Raw genomic sequence first — 21,136 nt, forward strand, 5'->3', positions numbered from 1 at the left:
AAAGAGAGAGAGAGAGAGAGAGAGAGAGAGAGAGAGAGAGAATTGCAGGTAGGCTCCATGCTGCCAGCGCAGAGCCTGATGTAGGGCTTGAATTCATGAACCACGAGATCATGACCTGAGCTCAAGTCAAGAGTTGGACGCTTGGGGCGCCTGGGTGGCGCAGTCGGTTAAGCGTCCGACTTCAGCCAGGTCACGATCTCGCGGTCCGTGAGTTCGAGCCCCGCGTCAGGCTCTGGGCTGATGGCTCAGAGCCTGGAGCCTGTTTCCGATTCTGTGTCTCCCTCTCTCTCTGCCCCTCCCCCGTTCATGCTCTGTCTCTCTCTGTCCCAAAAATAAATAAACGTTGAAAAAAAAAAAATAAAAGTTTAAAAAAAAAGAGTTGGACGCTTAACCGACTGAGGCACCCAGGCGCCACACCATCTTAACCATTTTTAAGTGTGCAGTTCAGTACTGTTAACTATATTTGCATCCTACAACAAATCTCTATAACTTTTTCATCTTGCAAAACTGGAACTCCGTATCCATTTGTATTGGTTTGCTATGACTGCCATAACGTAATACCACAGACTGGGTGCCTAAATAGTTGAAATTTATTTTCTCACAGTTCTGGAGGTTTTAAGTCCATTATCAAGGTATCAGCAGGTCCTGAGGCCTCTCTCCTTGGCTTGCAGACTCCTGACTTGTCACCGTTTCCTCACATGGCCTTTACTCTGTACCTGCTTATCCCTGGTCTCTTCCTTTTTTCCTTTTTATTTATTTATTTATTTTATTTTATTTTATTTTATTTTATTTTATTTTATTTTTATTTTTATTTTTATTTTTATTTTATTTATTTTTTTTTTCAACGTTTATTTATTTTTGGGACAGAGAGAGACAGAGCATGAACGGGGGAGGGGCAGAGAGAGAGGGAGACATAGAATTGGAAACAGGCTCCAGGCTCTGAGCCATCAGCCCAGAGCCCGACGCGGGGCTCGAACTCACGGACCGCGAGATCGTGACCTGGCTGAAGTCGGACGCTTAACCGACTGCGCCACCCAGGCGCCCCCCTTTTTAATTGAAGTATAGTTGATATACAATGTTATATTGGTTTCAGGTGTACAACATAGTGATTTGACAGTTCTGTACATTATACAGTGCTCACCATGATAAACGTAGTTACCATTTGACCATACATTTGACCATAATATTATTACAATGTTATTGACTATATTCCCTGTGCTGTATTTTTCATCCTAGTGACTATTTTATTACTTGAGGTATGTACCTCTTAATCCCCTCACCTGTTTGCCCACTCCTCCAACCCCTCCTCTCTGGCTACCACCAGTTTGTTCTCTGTATTTATGAGTTTGTTTTGTTTGTTCTTTTGTTTGTTTTTTAGATTCCACGTAGTAAGTGAAGTCATGATATTTTTCTTTGTCTGACTTGTTTTACTTTGACTTGTTTTACTTAGCATAATACCTTCTAGGTTCATTCATGTTGTCATAGATGGCAAGATTTGATTCTTTTTCATGGCTAAGTAATATTTCACTGTGTGTGCATTTGTACATATATATGTATATATATACATATATATTATATATCACATATTCTTTATCCATTTACCTATTGATGGACAATTGGGTTGCTTCTGTATCTTGGCTATTGTAAATAATGCTGAAATAAACATAGGGGTACAGATATTTTCTTGAATTAATGTTTTAATTTTCCTCAGGTAAATATCCAGAAGTAGAATTACTGGATTGTATGATACTCCTATTTCTATTTTTATTTTTTCCTTTTCAAATTTTTATTTAAATTCTAGTTAGTTAATATTCTAGCACAACATTGGATTCAGAAGTAGAATTCAGTAATTCATCACTTACATACAACACCCAGTGCTCATCATAACAAGTGCCCTCCTTAATACCCATCACCCATCTGGCCCATCCCCCACCCACCTCCCTACATCAACCCTCAGTTTGTTCTCTATCCTTAAGAGTCTCTTATAGGGCACCTGGGTGGCTCAGTTGGTTAAGCGTCCGACTTCGGCTCAAGTCATGATCTCACGGCTCGTGAGTTTGAGCACTGCATCAGCGTGAGTTCAAGTCCCGCATCAGCATCAGACTCTATGCTGACAGTGCGGAGCCTGAAGCCTGCTTCAGATTCTGCCTCCCTCTCTCTCTCTTCCCCTCCCTCACTCATGCTCTGTCTCTCTCTCAAAAAAAAAAAAAAAAAAAAAAAAAAGAGTCTCTTATAGTTTGTTTCCCTCTCTCTTCTTTCCCTCTCCCATATTTTCATATGTTTTGTTTTTTAAATTCCACATATGAATGAAATCATACAGTATTTGTCTTTCTCTGATTATTTCGCTTAGCATAATACATTATAGCTCCATCCATGTTGTTGCAAATGGTAAGATTTCACTCTTTTTGATGGCTAATATTCCTGTGTGTGTGTGTGTGTACATACCACATATATACACACATACATACATACCACATCTTCCTTATCCATTCATCAGTCAGTGGACATTTGGTCTCTCACCATAGTTTGGCTATTGTTGATAATGCTGCTATAAACATCGGGGTGCATGTACTCCTTCAAATCTGAATTTTTGTATCTTTTAGGTAAATACCTGGTAGTGCAATTGCTGTGTCATAGGGTTGTTCTATTTTTAACTTTTTGAGGAACCTCCATACTCTTTTCCGGAGTAGCTGCACCAGTTTGCATTCCCACCAACAGTGCAAGAGGGTTCCCCTTTCCCTGCACGCTCACCAACACGTGTTGTTTCTTGTGTTAATTTTAGCCATTCTGACAGGTGTGAGGTGATATCTCATCATGGTTTTGATTTGTATTTCCCCAATGATGAGTGATGTTGAGTATCTTTCCATGTGTCTGTTAGCCATCTGGATGTCTTCTTTGGAAAAATATCTGTTCATGTCTTCTGCCTATTTCTTGATTAGGTTATTTGGGTTTGATAAGTTCTTTATAGATTTTGGATACTAACCCCTTATCAGATATGTCATTTGCAAATATCCTATTCCATAGGTGGCATTTTAGTTTTGCTGATTGTTTCCTTCTCTGTGTAGAAGCTTTTTATCTTTTTTTTTTTTTTTTTTTTAATTTTTTTTTTTTCAACGTTTATTTTATTTTTGGGACAGAGAGAGACAGAGCATGAGCGGGGGAGGGGCAGAGAGAGAGGGAGACACAGAATCGGAAACAGGCTCCAGGCTCTGAGCCATCAGCCCAGAGCCTGACGCGGGGCTCGAACTCACGGACCGCGAGATCGTGACCTGGCTGAAGTCGGACGCTTAACCGACTGCGCCACCCAGGCGCCCCGAAGCTTTTTATCTTGATGAGGTCCCAATAGTTCATTTTTGCTTTTGTTTCCCTTGCCTCCGGTGACGTGTTTAATAAGTTGTTCCAGCCGAGATCAAAGAGGTTGTTGCCTGTTTTCTCCTCTAGGATTTTGATGGTTTCCTGTTTCACATTTAGGTCTTTCATCCGTTTTGAATTTATTTTTGTGTATGGTGTAAGACAGTGGTCCAGGTTCATTTTTCTACATGTTGCTGTCCAGTTTTCCCAACATCATTTGTTGAAGAGACTGCCTTTTTTCCATTGGGTATTCTTTCCTGCTTTGTTGAAGATGAGTTGACCATATAGTTGTGGATCCATTTCTGGGCTTTCTATCCTGTTCCATTGATCTATATGTCAGTTTTTGTGCCAGTACCATACTGTCTTGATGACTACACCTTTATAATATAGCTTGAAATCCAGAATTGTGATGCTTCGAGCTTTGCTTTTTTTTTTTTTCATGTATTTATTTTTGAGAGAGAGAGAGGAGAGAGAGAGAGAATCCCAAGCAGGCTCTGTACTCTCTCAGTGTGGAGCCGCACTTGGGGCTCAGTCTCCTGAACCGTGAGATCATGACCTGAGCGGAAACCAAGAGTTGGATGCTTAACCAGCTGAACCACCCAGGCACCCCTCCAGCTTTGCTTTTCTTTTTTAGGATTGCTTTGGCTATTTGGGGTCTTTTGTGGTATTCCATATAAATTTTAGGATTATTCATTCTAGCTCTGTGAAAAATGCTGGAGGTATTTTGATAGGGATTGCATCAAATGTGTATATTGCTTTGGGTAGTATATACATTTTAACAGTGTGTGTTCTTCCAATCCATGAGCATGGAATGTTTTTCCATTTCTTTGTGTCCTCTTCAATTTCTTTCATAAATGTTTTATAGTTTTCAGAGTACAGATCTTTTAAACTCTTTTTTAAGGTTTATTCCTAGTTATTTTATGGGTTTTGGTGCGATTGTAAATGGGGTCAGTTCCTTGATTTCTTTTTCTGCTGCTTCATCATTGGTGTATAGAAATGCCAGATTTCTGTACGTTGATTTTGTATCCTGCAACTTTGCTGAATTCATGTATTAGTTCTACTTCTTCTTTGCTGATTTGGATGCTTTTTTTTTTTCTTTTTGTTGTCTAATTGCTGAGGCTGAGACCTCTTGTACTATGTTAAATAACTATGGTGAGGGTGGACATCCCTGTCATGTTTCTGACTTTAGGAGAAAAGTTCTCGGTTTTTCCCAGTTGAGGATGATATTAGCTGTGGGTCTTTCGTACATGGCCTTTACAATGTTGAGGTATGTTCCATCTCATACTTTGTTGAGGGTTTTTATCAAGAATGGATGCTGTATTTTGTCAAATGCTTTTTCTGCATCCATTGAGAGGATGGTATGGTTCTTATCCTTTCTTTTATTAATGTGGTATAGCACGTCAATTGATCTACAAATATTGTACCACCCCTGCAGCCCAGGGATAGATCCCATTTGATTGTGGTGAATAATTATTTAATGTACTATTAGATTCAATTTGCTAGTATCTTGTTGAGAATTTTTGCATCCATGTTCAGCAGGGATATTGGCCTATAAGTCTCCTTTTTGTGGGGTCTTTGTCTGGTTTTGAAATAAAGGTAATGCTGGCCTCATAGAATGAGTTTGAAAGTTTTCCTTTTATTTCTATTTTTTGGAATGGTTTGAGAAGAACAGGTATTAACTCTTCTTTAAATGTTTGGTAGAAATTCCCTGGGAAGCTGTCTGGACCTGGACTTTCATTTGTTGGGGTATTTTTGATTACTGATTCCGTTTCTTTGCCTGTTCAAATTTTCTTTCTTTCTGTTTCAGAAAACAGGTAGTGTGTGAGTTTCTAGGAATTTGTCCATTTCTTCCAGGTTTCCCAGTTTGTTGGCATATAATTTGTCATAATATTCTCTAATAATTGTTTATATTTCTGTGGTGTTGGTTTTGATCTCTCCTCCCTCATCAGTGATTTTATTTATTTGTGTCCTTTCTCTTTTCTTTTTGAGAAGTTTAGCTAGGGGTTTATCAATTTTAATTCTTTCAAAGAACCAGCGCTTAGTTTCTTGATCTGTTCTGTTTATTTTTGTTGTTGTTGTTTGCTTGTTCCTATATCATTTATTTCTGCATAATTTATTGTTTCCCTTCTGCTGATGTTAGGCTTTATTTACTGTTCCTTTTCTAGCTCTTTTAGGTGTAAGGTTGGGTTGTGTATTTGTGACTTTTCTTGCTTCTTGAGATTGATACTTCTACTTTTAGTTTTTTTGAGGAGCCTCCATACTGTTTTCCACAGGGGCTGCACCAAATTGCCATTCCCACCGACAGTGCACAAAGGTTCCCTTTTCTCCACATCTTTGGCAAAATTCCTTGTTTCTTGTTATTTTGATACTAACCATTCTGACAGATGTGAGGTGATATCTCATTGTCGTTTTTGATTTGCATTTCCCTGATGATGAGTGATGCTGAACATCACTATCACTTTTTTTTTTTTTTTTTTTTAGAGAGAGAGAGAGAGCATGAGCCAGGGAGAGGGGCAGAAAGAGGGAGGCAGAATCCTAAGCAGCCTCCCTGCTCAGTGCAGAGCCCAGTTTGGGGCACGATCCCATGATCTTGGGATCATGACCTGAGCCAAACTCAAGAGTCAGACGCTCAACCAACAGGTGCCCCACAATATCAACCTTAATGTTGTTTTTTTGTTGAACAGAAATTATTAATTCTAATGTAGTCCAGTATCAATTTTTCCCTTTTTGTGTCTTTTTAAGGGCTCTTTTCCTGTCCTACGGCTTGAAGATATTCTTTGCTTTCTTCTAAAACTTTTATTGTTTGACCTTTAAACTGATTATTTTTTTTTGTTTGATGTATGATAGGGGTCAGTATTATTTTTTCTCTGTTGATATCTTCAAATTGACAGTGCATTGTTATTGAAAGACCATCTTTTCCCTACTGCACTCTCACCTCTGTTATAAATTAAGGGTCTCTCATTATAGTTTTGATTTATGAATGAGGTTGAATTACTCATAATGTTTTTTTTATTTTTAAAAATTCACATCCAAATTAGTTAGCATATAGTGCAAAATGATTTCAAGAGTAGATTCCTTAGTGCCCCTTACCCATTTAGCCCATCCCCCCTCCCACAACCCCTCCAGTAGCCCTCTGTTTGTTCTCCATATTTAAGTCTCTTATGTTTTGGCCCCCTCCCTGTTTTTATATTATTTTTGTTTCCCTTGCCTTATGTTCATCTGTTGTGTGTCTTAAAGTCCTCATATGAGTGAGGTCATATGATTTTTGTCTTTTTCTGACTAATTTCACTTAGCATAATACCCTCCAGTTCCATCCACGTAGTTGCAAATGGCAAGATTTCATTCTTTTTTCATTGCTGAGTAATACTCCATTTTGTGTGTGTGTGTGTGTGTGTGTGTGTGTGTGTGTGTGTGTGTGTGTGTATACCACATCGTCTTTATCCATTCATCCATTGATGGACATTTGGGCTCTTTGGGCTATTGTTGATAGTGTTGCTATAAACATTGGGGTGCATATGTCCCTTTGAAACAGCACACCTGTATCCCTTGGATAAATACCTAGTATGCAATTGATGGGTTGTAGGGTACTTTTATTTTTAATTTTTTGAGGACCCTCCATACTGTTTTCCAGAGTGGCTGCATCAGCTTGCATTCCCACCAATAATGCAAAAGAGATGCTCTTTCTCTGCATCCTCACCAACATCTGTTGTTGCTTGAGTTTTCATTATAAGAGATAAAAGGAAGGCCTAGAAGTTATTATAGGCGTAAGGTGGTATCTCATTGTGGTCTTGATTTCTATTTCCCTGATGATGAGTGATGTTGAGCATTTTTTCATGTGTCGGTTGGCCATCTGGATGTCTTCTTTGGAGATGTGTCTATTCATGTCTTTTGCCCATTTCTTCACTGGACTATTTGTTTTTTGGGTGTTGAGTTTGATAAGTTCTTTATAGATTTTGGATACTAAACCTTTATCTGATATGTTGTTTGCAAATATCTTCTCCCATTCTGTCAGTGGCCTTTTAGTTTTGCTGATTGTTTCCTTCACTGTGCAGAAACTTTTTATTTTGATGAGGTCCCAGTAGTTCATTTTTGCTTTTGTTTCCCTTGCCTCCAGAGACGTGTTGAGTAAGAAGTTGCTGCGGGCAAGATCACAGAGGTTTTTGCCTGCTTTCTCCTGGAGGATTTTGATGGCTTCCTGTCTTACATTTAGGTTTTTCATTCATTTTGAGTTTATTTTTGTGTATGGTGCAAGAAAGTGGTTCCAGGTTCATTCTTCTGCATGTTGCTGTCCAGTTTTCTCAGCACCACTTGCTGAAGAGACTGTCTTTATTCCATTGGATATTCTTTCCTGCTTTGTCAAAGATTAGTTGCCATACGTTCGTGGGTCCATTTCTGGGTTCTCTATTCTGTTCCATTGATCTGAGTGTCTGTTCTTGTGCCAGTACCATATTGTCTTGATGATTACAGCTTTGTAGTATAGCTTGAAGTCCGGGATTGTGATGCCTCCTGCTTTGGTTTTCTTTTTTCAAGATTGCTTTGGCTATTCAGGGTCTTTTCTGGTTCCATACAAATTTTAGTATTGTTTGTTCTAGCTCTGTGAAGAATGCTGGAGGTATTTCAATAGGGATTGCATTAAATATGTAGAGTGCTTTGGGTAGTATCAACATTTTAACAATATTTTGTTCCTCCTATCCAGGAGCATGGAATCTTTTTCCATTTTTTTGTGTCTTCTTCAGTTTCTTTCGTCAGCTTTCTATAGTTTTCAGTGTATAGATTTTTCACCTCTTTGGTTAAATTTATTCCTAGGTATTTTATGGTTTTTGGTGCAATTGTAAATGGGATCGATTCCTTGCTTTCTCTTTCTGTTGCTTCACTGTTGGTGAATAGGAATGCAACCAATTTCTGTGTGTTGATTTTATATCCTGCAACTTTGCTGAATTCATGAATCAGTTCTAGCAGTTTTTCGGTGGACTCTTTTGGGTTTTCCATATAGTGTATCATGTCATCTGCAAAGAATGAAAGTTTGACTTCCTCCTGGCCGAATTGGATGCCTTTTATTTCTTTGTGTTGTCTGACTGCAGAAGCTAAGATTTCCAATACTATGTTGAATAACAGTGGTGAGAGTAGACATCCCTGTCTTGTCCCTGACCTTAGGGGGAAAGCTCTCAGTTTTTCCCCATTGAGGATGATAAAATTACTTATAATGTTTAATGTTTAATATCATTCGCACTTATTTCTCTGTGAAATGTCCATACTCTGACCCATTTTTATTGGCCTGTCAGCCTTTTTCTTTTCAGTTTCTTGAAGCCCTTTATATATTAGAGATGTTAGCCCTTTGTGATATAAATTGAAAAAAAATATTTTTGAAGTTTATAATTTCTAGGCCTTCCTTTTATCTCTTGTAATGAAAACTGATTTCATTTACATGTCAAGAGTGTGTGTGTTTTCTACATCCAGAAGGACTGTAAGATTGCCTTCATCCCTCTCTTTGCCATTTCACTGTGGAAGTACATCTAGCTGTGCTCTTTGGATTATATTTGGCAGGGTAGAGTTGGGATTGCTCTTGACCTCTTGTTCATATGATTGTACTTCTTCCCATTTCCACTACCTTTGCAGAGTCTGCTGGGCCTTTGAATATTTTATAGAAACCTAGTGTTTTCTTTCCATAGTTATACCTCCCCTCACACACAGCATTCAAATTCATGTAGTTTGTAGGCTATAAAAATATTTTCACATTTATTCTTTCTAACAGAATGGGGTTTATTTCCAGGTCCACTCTTTTTCTTTTATTTCACTCCTCAAAAAATCTCGTTAAAAAAGTACTGCATCATATAAAAGTTTCAAAATTTAAAAGCTATAAGTATAGGGGCACCTGGGGGGCTCAGTCGGTTAAGTGTCCAACTCTTGGTTTCAGCTCAGGTCATGATCTCACAGTTTCGTGAGTTCAAGCCCTGAGTCGGGCTCTGCACTGACAGTACACAGCCTGCTTGGGATTCTCTCTTTCCCTCTCTTTCTGCCCCTCCCCCCACTCACACTGTCTCTGCCTCTCTCAAATTTTTGTGTGTGTGTATATATATATATATATATATATATATATATATATATATATATACACATACATATATGTGTGTGTGTGTGTGTGTGTGTGTATATATATATATATATATATATTTATATATATATATATATGAAAAGAGAAAGAAAGAAAGAAACCATCCACAGTTCTAGCACCCAAAGAGAGACACTGTTAATAATCTTGTCTGATGTCTTCCAGCACAGAGTGTGCACAGACTCTCACATGATTCTGAACATTGGTCTGCCTCATTTGTTGTAGTGAGTATGGCTTTGCCGAGAAGGTGGTGGAGGGAATGTTCATCATCGTCAATTCCATCACCATCAAGATTCACTCCAAGGCCTTCCACGCTTCTTTTGAATTGTGGCAGCTCCAGGGCTACAGTGTCAACCCCAACTGGCAGCAGAGTGACCTCCGCCTCACCCGCATCACTGACCCCCGCCGAGGAGAGGTGACAACCCTAGTACTGCAAGAGAAGAGAATGGGGAGATCCAGAATAGGACTTCTTTTTAAAGGATACTGTTCCTGCTTTGGGGATTTCCTCAGATATTGCCCTTATTCCTGTGAACCCAAGAAGCCCTTCTGTCCAGTGTTACTGCTGCATCCTTTCCTCACTTAGGGATCTCTGTTCTGCTGCATTCTATTGGTGGGATCCCAACCGAGAATGGTGGGGGTTTCTGCTTTGCCAGTCTTTTCCCCCTTGGACTTCCTGCCTCTTGCTTAATTTCATCCACAGAATTAAGGGAGTTTACTCTCTCTCCTTCCAGGTTTTAACATTTAAGGAAATAACTTGGCAAACACTTCGAATTGAGGCAGATGCTACCGACAATGGTGATCAGGATCCAGTCACCACTCCATTGAGGCTTATTACCAACCAAGGCAGGATCCAAATAGCCCTCAAAAGAAGAGTGAGTATATTTTCTGCCCTCATGAAAACTTCTATCTTTTATTCTCTTACACATCCTGGGAGTTGGTATTCTCTCTTGGAATGTTACTGGCTCTAAGAATGACAATTGAAAAGGACAGGCCTGTAATTTAGTGTTGCACAGAACATTTCTGTGAACATTTCCACCTCCTTGTCATCTGTATTTTGGAAACCACAGTTTTTACCCATATACAGGGACATGGACCTAGGCACCTAGCAGTTCACTTTTCCTGCTTCTTGTTAATTGCAGAAAACATTAGTAGCTTTGTAAGAAATGGACTCTCCACAGTGGTTGTTGCTTTCCTTTCATGTTCTGGGGATTAAAAGCCATTTCTGAAGTTAACTGGGCAAGAGTCACTTTGAGTTGGAATAATACAAGATGTTGAACTTCATGTTCTGTGTGGCTCCTTCAGACCAAAGATTGCAATGTGGTAGCCTCCAAGCTGATGTTCCTGTTGGATGATCTGCTCTGGGTGCTGACTGACTCACAGCTCAAGGCTATGATGAAGTATGCGGAGTCGCTCAGTGAGGCCATGGAGAAGTCAGCCCAGCAGAGGAAGAGCCTGGCCCCTGAACCTGTACAGGTTAGAGGCGTGGGGCTAGGGAGATGGTAGGCCAGACCTAATTCATATCAACATAGGTAGAGTCTAGACTTTATTAGGCTTATTTGGAGCATTTTTCATTTACTTCTAGATATGCATAGGTTTTGTTTGTGTGTCTGATTTATTTATTTATTCTGTTCATTGGGTGCCTCCAGTGTGTTAGCTTATTACATAGTGCTGGCCACTGGAAAGGGAGAGTATAATAAACTTCTTGTTTTTGTCCTTGGAGCTTTCACTGTCTTAAAATACTTACTGTCAACAAGCTATTACAACATGATGTGTATAAAGGTAGACACTGTGCCATGAGAGCACAAAGATGAGGCATCTAACTACACAGACTGAAAGGGGTCATTTAAGAAAGACTTCCTGTAGGAGGTGTTTTGGCATCAGTGAGCTAAGTCCTGGGGGGGGTCAAAGCTTGGGGGGGAGTTCAAACTCAGAACAGAACTCTGACAATTACTACACTAATTATAATTAGGCTTTTTGCAGTTTGGGTTATTTAGGTGGGGCAGACCTACGTGAGCTACCAGGTGAACACTTATGAAAGGGAAGAGTCATCTTGCTAAAATGTGGTTTTCTTCAGACTGAAATAAAGCTTAAGAAAGCCTGTGAGGAGTCTGCCTGGGTTTGGACTTCTTATTTTTCTCTCTGTCACATATAGATCACTCCACCTGCTCCCAGTGCCCAGCAGTCCTGGGCCCAGGCGTTTGGTGCCAGCCAAGGCAGCAGCAACAGCAGCAGCAGCCGCCTCAGCCAATACTTTGAGAAATTTGATGTGAAAGAGTCCTCCTACCATCTGCTCATCTCCCGCCTGGACCTGCACATTTGTGACGATAGCCAGTCTCGAGAGCCAGGTACCCTGTTTGGCCTGAGCCTGGGCTGGGTGGTCCATCACTGCCTTCAGCTCTGGACAAAGCTTCGGGATGGAAGGCTCTTTTCAAGATGCCATGGAGTACTTTGGTTGGCTTCCCTTAATCAGGGCATTCCTTGAGCCTCAGCCTCTGTGGCATCTCTGTTTTTGTTGGTGTGAGGTAGTACTCTTTAGCCTTAAGGCAGCAGGACCACCTGCAATACTTAATAAAATACAGGTGCCATGCTATTCCTAGACCTCCCTAAGTCAGAATCTTCAAGGGTAGAGCTCAAGCATTGTATACTTTCTTTTCTCCCCAGTGTACCTTGGCCAATGCTGACCACTGATAGAAGCTATTAGGAAAGAAAATTCAAGTATAGGAAACCCCAGAATTTTCAGATTTTTGAGTCAATTTAAATAACTTTTATGTGTAAATGCCCTCTTCCCAAGCAGAGAGGTTATGTTGTATTCTTGTCATGCTTTTACATTCATTAAGGCCATTGGTATTACATACACATATATGTTTTATTCAAAATGAAAAAGGAATTGACTCATTTTGTCTTCATGAGTCTTGGGGAAATCACTTAGCCTCTTGCTTAACCTCTTTGAGTTTCATCATTTGTGAACTTGAGTTAAATCATATCTTACTCGTTTGCCTCATTGGTTGTTGTCAGGCTCAAATGAAATAATATACTGAATTGGAAGACCTTAATTATAGGCACATGCTCAGTATTATTATTCCTTTGCTACCTCTTCCTTTAATACTGTGTCTGTATTTCCTTTATACTCCCCTTTGCACCAGCTCTTGGCTTTAGATGCTCTCATATGGTAGATTTTTCTTGTGCTGCTGTATCCTTTCTGAAGGTTAATGTCTGCCTCTTTAATGACCCCTAGACTCAGTTTCCTTGGGGGAACTTACCTTTTCTTCCTGGGGCACCAAGCAGCATTATCTTTCTTGCTTTGCTGTTCTGTGGTGTTGAAGTGACTTCAGTCCCTGTCTACTCCCACTCTGAGAGAGCTGAGAGGAGCAGTGACAACATAAAGATTGCTTTTGCGACCATAAGAAATAAATTGCTCACTGGTTAGCCACCCACTTATTTTGGAAGTTCTTTGCTAAAACGATTATTGTTTTGTTTGGTTGTTTCTTCCAAGTGTTACTATAAAGGCTTTGGGTTTTTTCCTCTTGTTTCGTCTTGGATCTTTTCATAGGTCTTTATTAAGAGTGTATTATTGAGAATTTAACCCTTTTGCTTGATGAGGAGTATTTAGCACTGTCGTCTTCATGTGACAAGGTCCCATAACCCACACTAAAATGTAAATGACTACCCTCCCTTGCAGTCCCTATTTGTTTGTTTGTTTATTTATCTATCTATCTATCTATTTATTTATTTATTTAGCTAGCTAAATTAATATATTTGCTGGAATTTAAGAACTTTTTGTATGAGATAGTTTTAGATAGGGAGAAAACTTCCAACCTGCCATACCTAGGTGTGATGTATGACTCTGTAAAGGAATAAGGAACAGTTCTTGTGAATTTGACTCTTCTCCTGGGATCTGGGGAGAAAAGGGAAGGGAGAACTAGGTGGCACAGAAAGCATTCTAAAGTTCTCTGGAATTGTTCTGTCTAATATGCAGCCACATATGACTACTGTTGGCTGATCCAAATTGAGATTGGTTGCAAGTGTAATTTCCACGTGGGATTTTGAAGATGTAGTAGAATAAAAGAGTATAGAATACCTTGATAATTATTTTCATATTGGTTATATGTTGAGATGATAATATATTGATTATATTGGTTTAAGTTGTATGTATTGTTAAAATTAATTTCACCTTTTTAAAAAACTGTTTTCCATGTGGCTACTAGAAAATTTAAAATTATTTTTATGGCTCATGTTATATTTCTGTTGGATAGCATTGTTTTCAAACTCTCTGTCTAGTATGGTAGTCAATAGCCACGTGTGTCTGTTAAAATTAAAATAAAATAAAATGAAAAAATCAGCCCCTAATTTGCACCACCCACATTTTAAGTACTCAGTGTAATCTATAGACCATAGAAGATATTCATCATCACAGAAAATTCTTTTGGACAGTGCTGCTCTAGAGGCTCCTTGCTACATCTACCTTCTTTTCTCATTAAGGGACATGATAGCCTGGGATGTTGGGCCCTTGAGTAACACACTTACCTATTCCGTGGCATTAGAGGTGAAATTATTGGAAACTGGGTGGGTCCTTGGGGACACCTTGGCTTGAGGTGGGGCAGCACTATCTCTTAAAATTCAGAAAAGCAGGGCACCTTAGTGGCTCAGTTGGTTGAGAGTCCAACTTCAGCTCAGGTCATGATCTCACAGTTCATGGGTTTGAGCCCCACATCAGGCTCTGTGCTGACAGCTCAGAGCCTGAAGCCTGCTTCAGATTCTGTGTCTCCCTCTCTCTCTGCCCCTCCCCCACTCCACTCTGTCTCTCTCTCTCTCTCTCTCTCTCTGTCTCTCTCTCTCTCTCTCTCAAAATAAATAAACATTAAAAAAAATTCAGAGAAGAGGTTAGTGGTTGATGGAGAAAAGAGTGTCACCGCTTTTTATTTTATTTTATTTTATTTTATTTTATTTTATTTTATTTTTATTTTGGGGAGAGCACAAGCAGGGGAGGGGTAGAGAGGGGGGAACAGAGGATCTGAAGTGGGCTCTGCGCTGACAGGCTGGCAGCAGTGAGCCCAGTGTGGGGCTTGAACTCATGAGCCATGAGATTATGACCTGAGCTGAAACAGGAAGCTCAGTTGACTGAGCCACCTAGGTACTCCTTACTTGCTTCTTTTTAACTCTTTTTCGTCTGGATGAGGCCTGTGAGCCAAAAACTTTCTTTCTTTATCTCTCTTAAGGCCAAGCTTTCCTCATCCCACAGCTCATTGGAGAACTTGAGTCATTTATGGACACTATTTACCATTTATGTCCCATATCTGATTATGTATTTATAATTAAATATGTTGGTGACTGCTAATTATATTTGATTTTGATTTCAATTCTAGACCCTATTTTAATATGCTCAGTCTATGTAGTTTATTGTTCTTTTAGGTCTGAATAACTCCATTGGAGGGAGCATTGCCATGAAACCCTCTCCCTCCAGTGCCTTGGGCATGCATTTTTAACAGGGGTGGTATCACCCAGCAGCAGATGAAAATTGACTCTTTCCTTTTAAGCAGCTTTATTGAGATCTAATTCACATACCATACAATTTGCCCATTTAGAATATACAACTTAGGGGGTTTTAGTATATTTATAGGGTTGTATAATCATCATCACTACAGTCTAATTGTAGAACATTTTTGTCCTCCCTGAAAGAAATCATGTACCCATTAGCTGTCTCTTCCCATTTTGCAACTCTAAGCAACCACTGATGTACTTTCTGTCTTGATTTTTGCCTATTCTAGACATTAAAAATTGGTTCCTTGGTGAAGTGTGGGGGTGAAAAAAAAATTTTAGCTATAACACTGGTTTGTACCCTTCTAAAGCTTAATCCCTACATGACAAAACTTTAGTCCTTGGTATTTAATTTCTTTCTTTGGGTTTTCTTGGATATCACATGAGGAGCACTGACACTGAGTTCATGGAAGATACACAAAATATGGAAGATCACTGCTAAAAACTATGGTGAATAGATGGCTGTGATTAGAGGTCTTTCTCCCAACTGATTGCTTAATCTCAAAGTCATATGGTAAGAGGTGGCCCCCACATGCCGGTTGGCTGACTTGTCAGTGTTGTTTCTGTTTGAGCCTTAGTGCTTTTGTGGTTTGAACTTTAAGAATTAAATAGGGGCGCCTGGGTGGCTTAGTCGGTTAAGTGACCGACTTCAGCTCAGGTCATGATCTCGCAGTTCATGGGTTTGAGTCCTGCATGGGGCTCTGTGCTGATGGCTTGGAGCCTGGAGCCTGCTTCAGATTCTGTGTCTCCCTCTCTTTCTGCCCCTCCCCCACTCGCTCTCTGTCTCTTTCTTTCTCTCAAAAATTAACACAAAAACGTTAAAAAAGGAATTAAATAAAAAGTCTATATTTTAAAATTATTATTATTTTAAATATTTATTTATTTATTTATTTATTTATTTAACGTTTATTTATTTTTGAGACAGAGAGAGACAGAGCATGAACAGGGGAGGGTCAGAGAGAGGGAAACACAGAATCCGAAACAGGCTCCAGGCTCTGAGCTGTCAGCACAGAGCCCGGCGCTGGGCTCGAACTCAGGGACCGCGAGATCATGACCTGAGCTGAAGTCAGCCGCTTAACCGACTGAGCCACCCAGGTGCCCCTTATATTTATTTATTTTTGAGGAGAGAGAGAGATAGAGAGCAAGCAGGGAGGGACAGAGAGAAGGAGAGAGAGAATCCCAAGTAGGCACCATGCTGTCAGCACAGAGCCTGATGCGGGACTCAAACCCACGAACTGTGAGATCATGCATGACCTGAGCCGAAATCAACTGACTGAGCCACCCATACACCCCTATATTTTATTATTTAATTCTGCAGGTTATTCAGCAAATCATGAATTAAGTGCTGAAAAGAAAAAATATTGACTCAGTCTGAATGAATACCTAGCAGCTAGTTAAGCTAAAAGTTATCTTCTTGTATCAAGCAAAAGTTAAAAGTTAAATTTGCTAAGGAGTGCCTGGCTGGCTCAGTAGGTAGAACATATGATTCTTGATCTCAGAGTTTTGAGTTCAAGCTCCATGTTGGTCATAAAGCTTCCTTGAGCTTACTTTAAAAAAAAAAAGTTCACTGACATTAATTTTAAGAAATTTATTTAAATTTTCCTTTGTTTTGCTAAAAATACTTTTGATAAAAATTAAAAATAAAAATGAATTTTTTCCCTTTCTGTATTCAAGAAAAAGAAAAGAAACAAAAAAGAGAAAAAAAAGGAAACCATTTGAAAATTTGAAAAAGTGAATACACTGAAGTAGACTAAAATAAAATGATGGAAGTAAAATAGAATTTGAAAAAATTTACACAAAAGTGAAAAATACAGTAAAAAAAAATTAAAGAAAAATATTTTTTTTTTTTTTTTCAACGTTTATTTATTTTTGGGACAGAGAGAGACAGAGCATGAACGGGGGAGGGGCAGAGAGAGAGGGAGACACAGAATCGGAAACAGGCTCCAGGCTCTGAGCCATCAGCCCAGAGCCTGACGCGGGGCTCGAACTCACGGACCGTGAGATCGTGACCTGGCTGAAGTCGGACGCTTAACCGACTGCGCCACCCAGGCGCCCCAAAGAAAAATATTTTTAATAAAAATTTAAAATAAAACAACTTTTTCTGTATTCAAGAAAAAGAAAAGAAGTGAAAAAAAAAGAAAATTGAATAGATGGACCTGCTGCTGAATTCTGTGGTTCAGGTTGTGCAGATTGTTGTGTTAAATCTCAAATCAGTTTTCTAGGTGTGCAGGATGGTTTAGTCTTGCTCTAGCTGTATGTCATGAATGCGAGACACAAAAAACTTCCATGCTGTTCCACCATCTTCTAAAAATACTTTTGAATAATTAAAAGTTTGATTATATTGCTGTTATGTGTTTCTGTAAATTGCTAATTTGCATATATAATTTGATACATTATGAGTTATATAAGAAATACATTTCATTACAGGGTTTGCAGGAAATATAGTTATTTATTTATTTATTTATTTACTTACTTATTTATTTATTTCTAAGTTTATTCATCTGAGAGAGAGTGAGCACATGCAACCTGGGAAGGGGCAGAAGAGATGAGAGAGAGAGAGAATCCCAAGCAGGCTCTGCACTGCCAGCGGGGAGCCTGATGTGGAACTTGAACTCACGAACTGTGAGATCATGACTGAACCAAAGTCAGATGCTTAACCTCCAGGAAATATAGTTATAAAGTTGTTAAAAATTAATAGCTTTAAGTTTTTAAATTTAAATTTTAATTTAAAAGAATTAGTCTTTCATAACCCTGCACTGAATAAAAGGAGTAAACTTTATGCTTATCCTTTTTATGTATAAAGCACAGACATAGGGGTGCCTGGGTGGCTCAGTGGGTGAAGTGTCTGACTTTGGCTCAGGTCATGATCTCACAGTTTGTGAGTTCGAGCCCTGTGTTGGGCTCTGTGCTGATAGCTCAGAGCCTGGAGCCTGCTTCTGATTCTATGTTTCCCTCTCTCTTCCCTTTCCCTGCTCGTGCTCTCTCTCTCTCTCTCTCTCTCAAAAATAAACACTAAAAAAACCACAACACACATACAGTACATAAACATACATAGTATACCTGTGGTATGAAAATTTTATGGAGAAGGGGGCAATTAGGGAAAAAATGTCTAAATGGGCTTAGAGATAGTAATAATAAACAAAAAGGTTGAGAAACAGGAACACGAGTGTAGGATGGTGATTAGTCCAGAACTTGGGGTGGTAAAATCTAGATTGGGTGGAAATGACCTTCCTGGTTGTAGGTGTATCAGCTTACACCTAGAGGATTCCATGGTATTTCCCTTCACCCTAATAAGAGATAGGATAGAAGTGTAGAACATAGAAAGGTAGGTCAGATAATATGATATGTAGGAGAAATAGTTCCTACTCTAACTACTTTGCTAACAGTTCTTATAGTTGGAGAGATAAGGTAGAAATAGGGAAAGTTGATTCATTTAGTAAGAATTAAATGTAAATTCAAGGTAAACATAATACATCATTTGACTTAATGCTAAAAATTCCAATGTACCTACAATATCTTCTATGCATATTTTATAATGTCCTTGTTACTGCAGTGTTTTAGTGTTCAGTGACAGCTTGGAGCCTGGAGCCTGCTTCAGGTACTTTGTATGTACGTGATTGCTTAATTAGCTCTGAAGCCAGGATGTGAAAGGAAACAATGGGGGTTCTGTTTTGGGGGGAGTTTGGCTTATGCCTCTCCAGGTATTGTGCTGAGGCAGAACAATCCTGGCATTGCTAGGTTTGGGGGAACCAATCTTACCCTTGGGGTAAGGGTTTTAGAGTATATCTGTGGAAGACCTAGGACTGTAATTCGTGAATCCTGAGTTTTGAAATGTCTTTTCCTTTCTGGAAATCTGGCAGCCATTTACAGAAATAATGTAATATACATTTTGGGGGTCTTGTCTATTGACTTTTATAAACCAGAAGAGGAGGGCCTCAGCCTTGCAAGTCACCGGTCATCATGGTCTTTCAATTGCACTTGTGTATCAATCAGGCTTTGGAACCGATCCTCAAGAGCATTTTTAAGTACTTAAAGTGGTGTTTCAGCTTCTTTGCTCCTTCTGCCACTGTTCATCCTTATTTTTCTTTTATAGGTGTCTCTGCAAACAGACTCATGGGTGGTGCAATGCAGCTTACCTTCCGCAAGATGGCCTTTGACTATTACCCCTTCCACTGGGCAGGTAGGACAGTTCTGCATGGCAGCAGTCCTGGTGCTGCCCAGCTACACATGTACTGAGGACAGATTCCTGGATTCATCCCTGACTGCCCAGCAGGCGGGTGCCAGGAATTTCAGCTCAGAGAGGTGTTGGGAATAGCCCTCTTGAAGAAGACATCTTCTGGAAACTTGCAGGGTCTGCTATTAATGATTCTTTATGAGTGATAAAGAAGGAGTAGGAGGAGAGGCAGTGCTTGAGATTTTGCTTTTGACTCTATGTTCTGCCCCTACTTCCAGTAGTTTTAGAGCCTCTCTAATAGTCCATGGTCAAAGATGGTGACAGTCAGCAGCTGGTCTTTAGGGAACCTTAGGGAAAAATCACATATGGAATCCAGAAGAACTTGAGTTGTTCTCACTAGATGATTTTTACTTATCCCATAGAAATCTGCATTGGGATACAGGATCAGATTCTGAACTATGACTATACCAATGGAAGGGAAAAATTGGGATGTTGGATCGTGGTCTTGGACTAAAATCTTCTTGCTTCTTTGTTGCATAGGTGACAGCTGCAAACATTGGGTACGGCACTGTGAGGCCATGGAGACCCGAGGCCAGTGGGCCCAGAAGCTGGTGATGGAATTTCAGAGTAAAATGGAGAAGTGGCATGAGGAGACGGGTCTCAAACCTCCCTGGCACCTGGGGCTGGACTCTCCCTTCCGGAGGAAAGCAGGTAGGTTACAAAGAGCTGGAGGACTCCCATTGCTTAGCCTCTTGCTAGTTACCTTTGAATATCCAGTGAAGATAAAGCACTGGACTAGCTAATTATCCCAACCTCATCCCATGGAGAGATATCAGTGACTTTTTTTCTTTACAGAGTCCTAGTTGTCTTCAGGAATAGCTGCAGTGTAGAAGAGAGGCTGTTACCTCCTTTATTCAGTAGGCTGTTGCGTTGGTCTTAAGGAGAGTATGAATTTTGAGTTCCTTCTAGGCGCTAGGCAGTGTTAAGCTCTCTTTCCTACCTATAGCCTTAACGATCTTAGGATTTTTACTTTTAATTCTATTAATAATGAGAGTTGAATGTACCCGATTATCTTTCCTACCTTCTTGTTTTTACTTAGATTCTCTCTCCAGTCCTCAAAAGAACTCCCTTGAGAGAAGCCCCTCTCAGGGCCGACAAGCTGCTTTTCGGCCTCCAGCATGGAATCGCTTACGTTCTAGCTGCATGGTAATACGGGTGGATGACTTGGACATTCACCAGGTGAGAAGCCCAGGACACAGGGAGGCATGGTTGGAAAGGGGTCGAGCAGTTCATCTGGCAGGCAGCAGATGTGAACAAGATCGTGGACTTCAGGGGCTGCTTCCCTCACTTCTGAGTGGATTGATACATTGGTCTGTTTCTTTCTGAGCATGGCTGCTGAGATCAGGACCTGGGATTTCCCCAGTTTCCTCTGAATACCCCACTTCAAACCTTCCCCTGAGAGAAGTGAACTTGCAGATGGTGTTAGGCAGGTGTGACAATGCCTGCTACACGTGTGAAAAACACTCTTCTCCCTGTGACAGATTTTGGAAGGATTGTAGTGGCTTTATACAACCTCAGGAAATTGAGGAAATTCTATTCTGTATGCTGTACAGATTCTAACAGCAACTTGTGTGTGATTATGTAGGTTTCTACAGCTGGACAGCCAAGTAAGAAGCCATCTACACTCCTTTCCTGTAGTCGCAAACTTCACAACCTACCCACTCAGGTCTCTGCCATTCATATTGAGTTCACAGAGTATTACTTCCCCGATAATCAGGAGCTTCCAGGTAAGCATCTCATCTGGTCACTTCTTACTGTTTAGCTCATGCTCTTCACATTTGCCAGCCTTGGGGCCATGGCTTATATTCTCATTTGATGTTGGAATTTTAGGTGTTTGAGTTAGTTGAGAACACCTTTGTTACAAACTCTCCCTTGTATGAGAATGCATCTTTGCTTTCTTCATAATA

General features: G+C 39.9%; 1 protein-coding gene across 1 annotated transcript in view; it reads left to right on the top strand.

Annotated features, from left to right (window-relative positions):
* UHRF1BP1 (UHRF1 binding protein 1) overlaps positions 1–21,136 on the top strand; it is a 72,753-nt gene that overhangs the window by 33,773 nt on the left and 17,844 nt on the right. The window contains 8 exon segments of the mRNA XM_045497960.1: positions 9,686–9,875; positions 10,192–10,332; positions 10,763–10,933; positions 11,613–11,805; positions 19,089–19,175; positions 19,710–19,880; positions 20,269–20,408; positions 20,815–20,956. Of these exon segments, the coding sequence (XP_045353916.1) occupies positions 9,686–9,875; positions 10,192–10,332; positions 10,763–10,933; positions 11,613–11,805; positions 19,089–19,175; positions 19,710–19,880; positions 20,269–20,408; positions 20,815–20,956 (1,235 nt within the window).

The sequence above is a fragment of the Leopardus geoffroyi genome, chromosome B2 (genome assembly GCF_018350155.1).
Source record: "Leopardus geoffroyi isolate Oge1 chromosome B2, O.geoffroyi_Oge1_pat1.0, whole genome shotgun sequence".
Lineage (NCBI taxonomy): Eukaryota > Metazoa > Chordata > Mammalia > Carnivora > Felidae > Leopardus > Leopardus geoffroyi.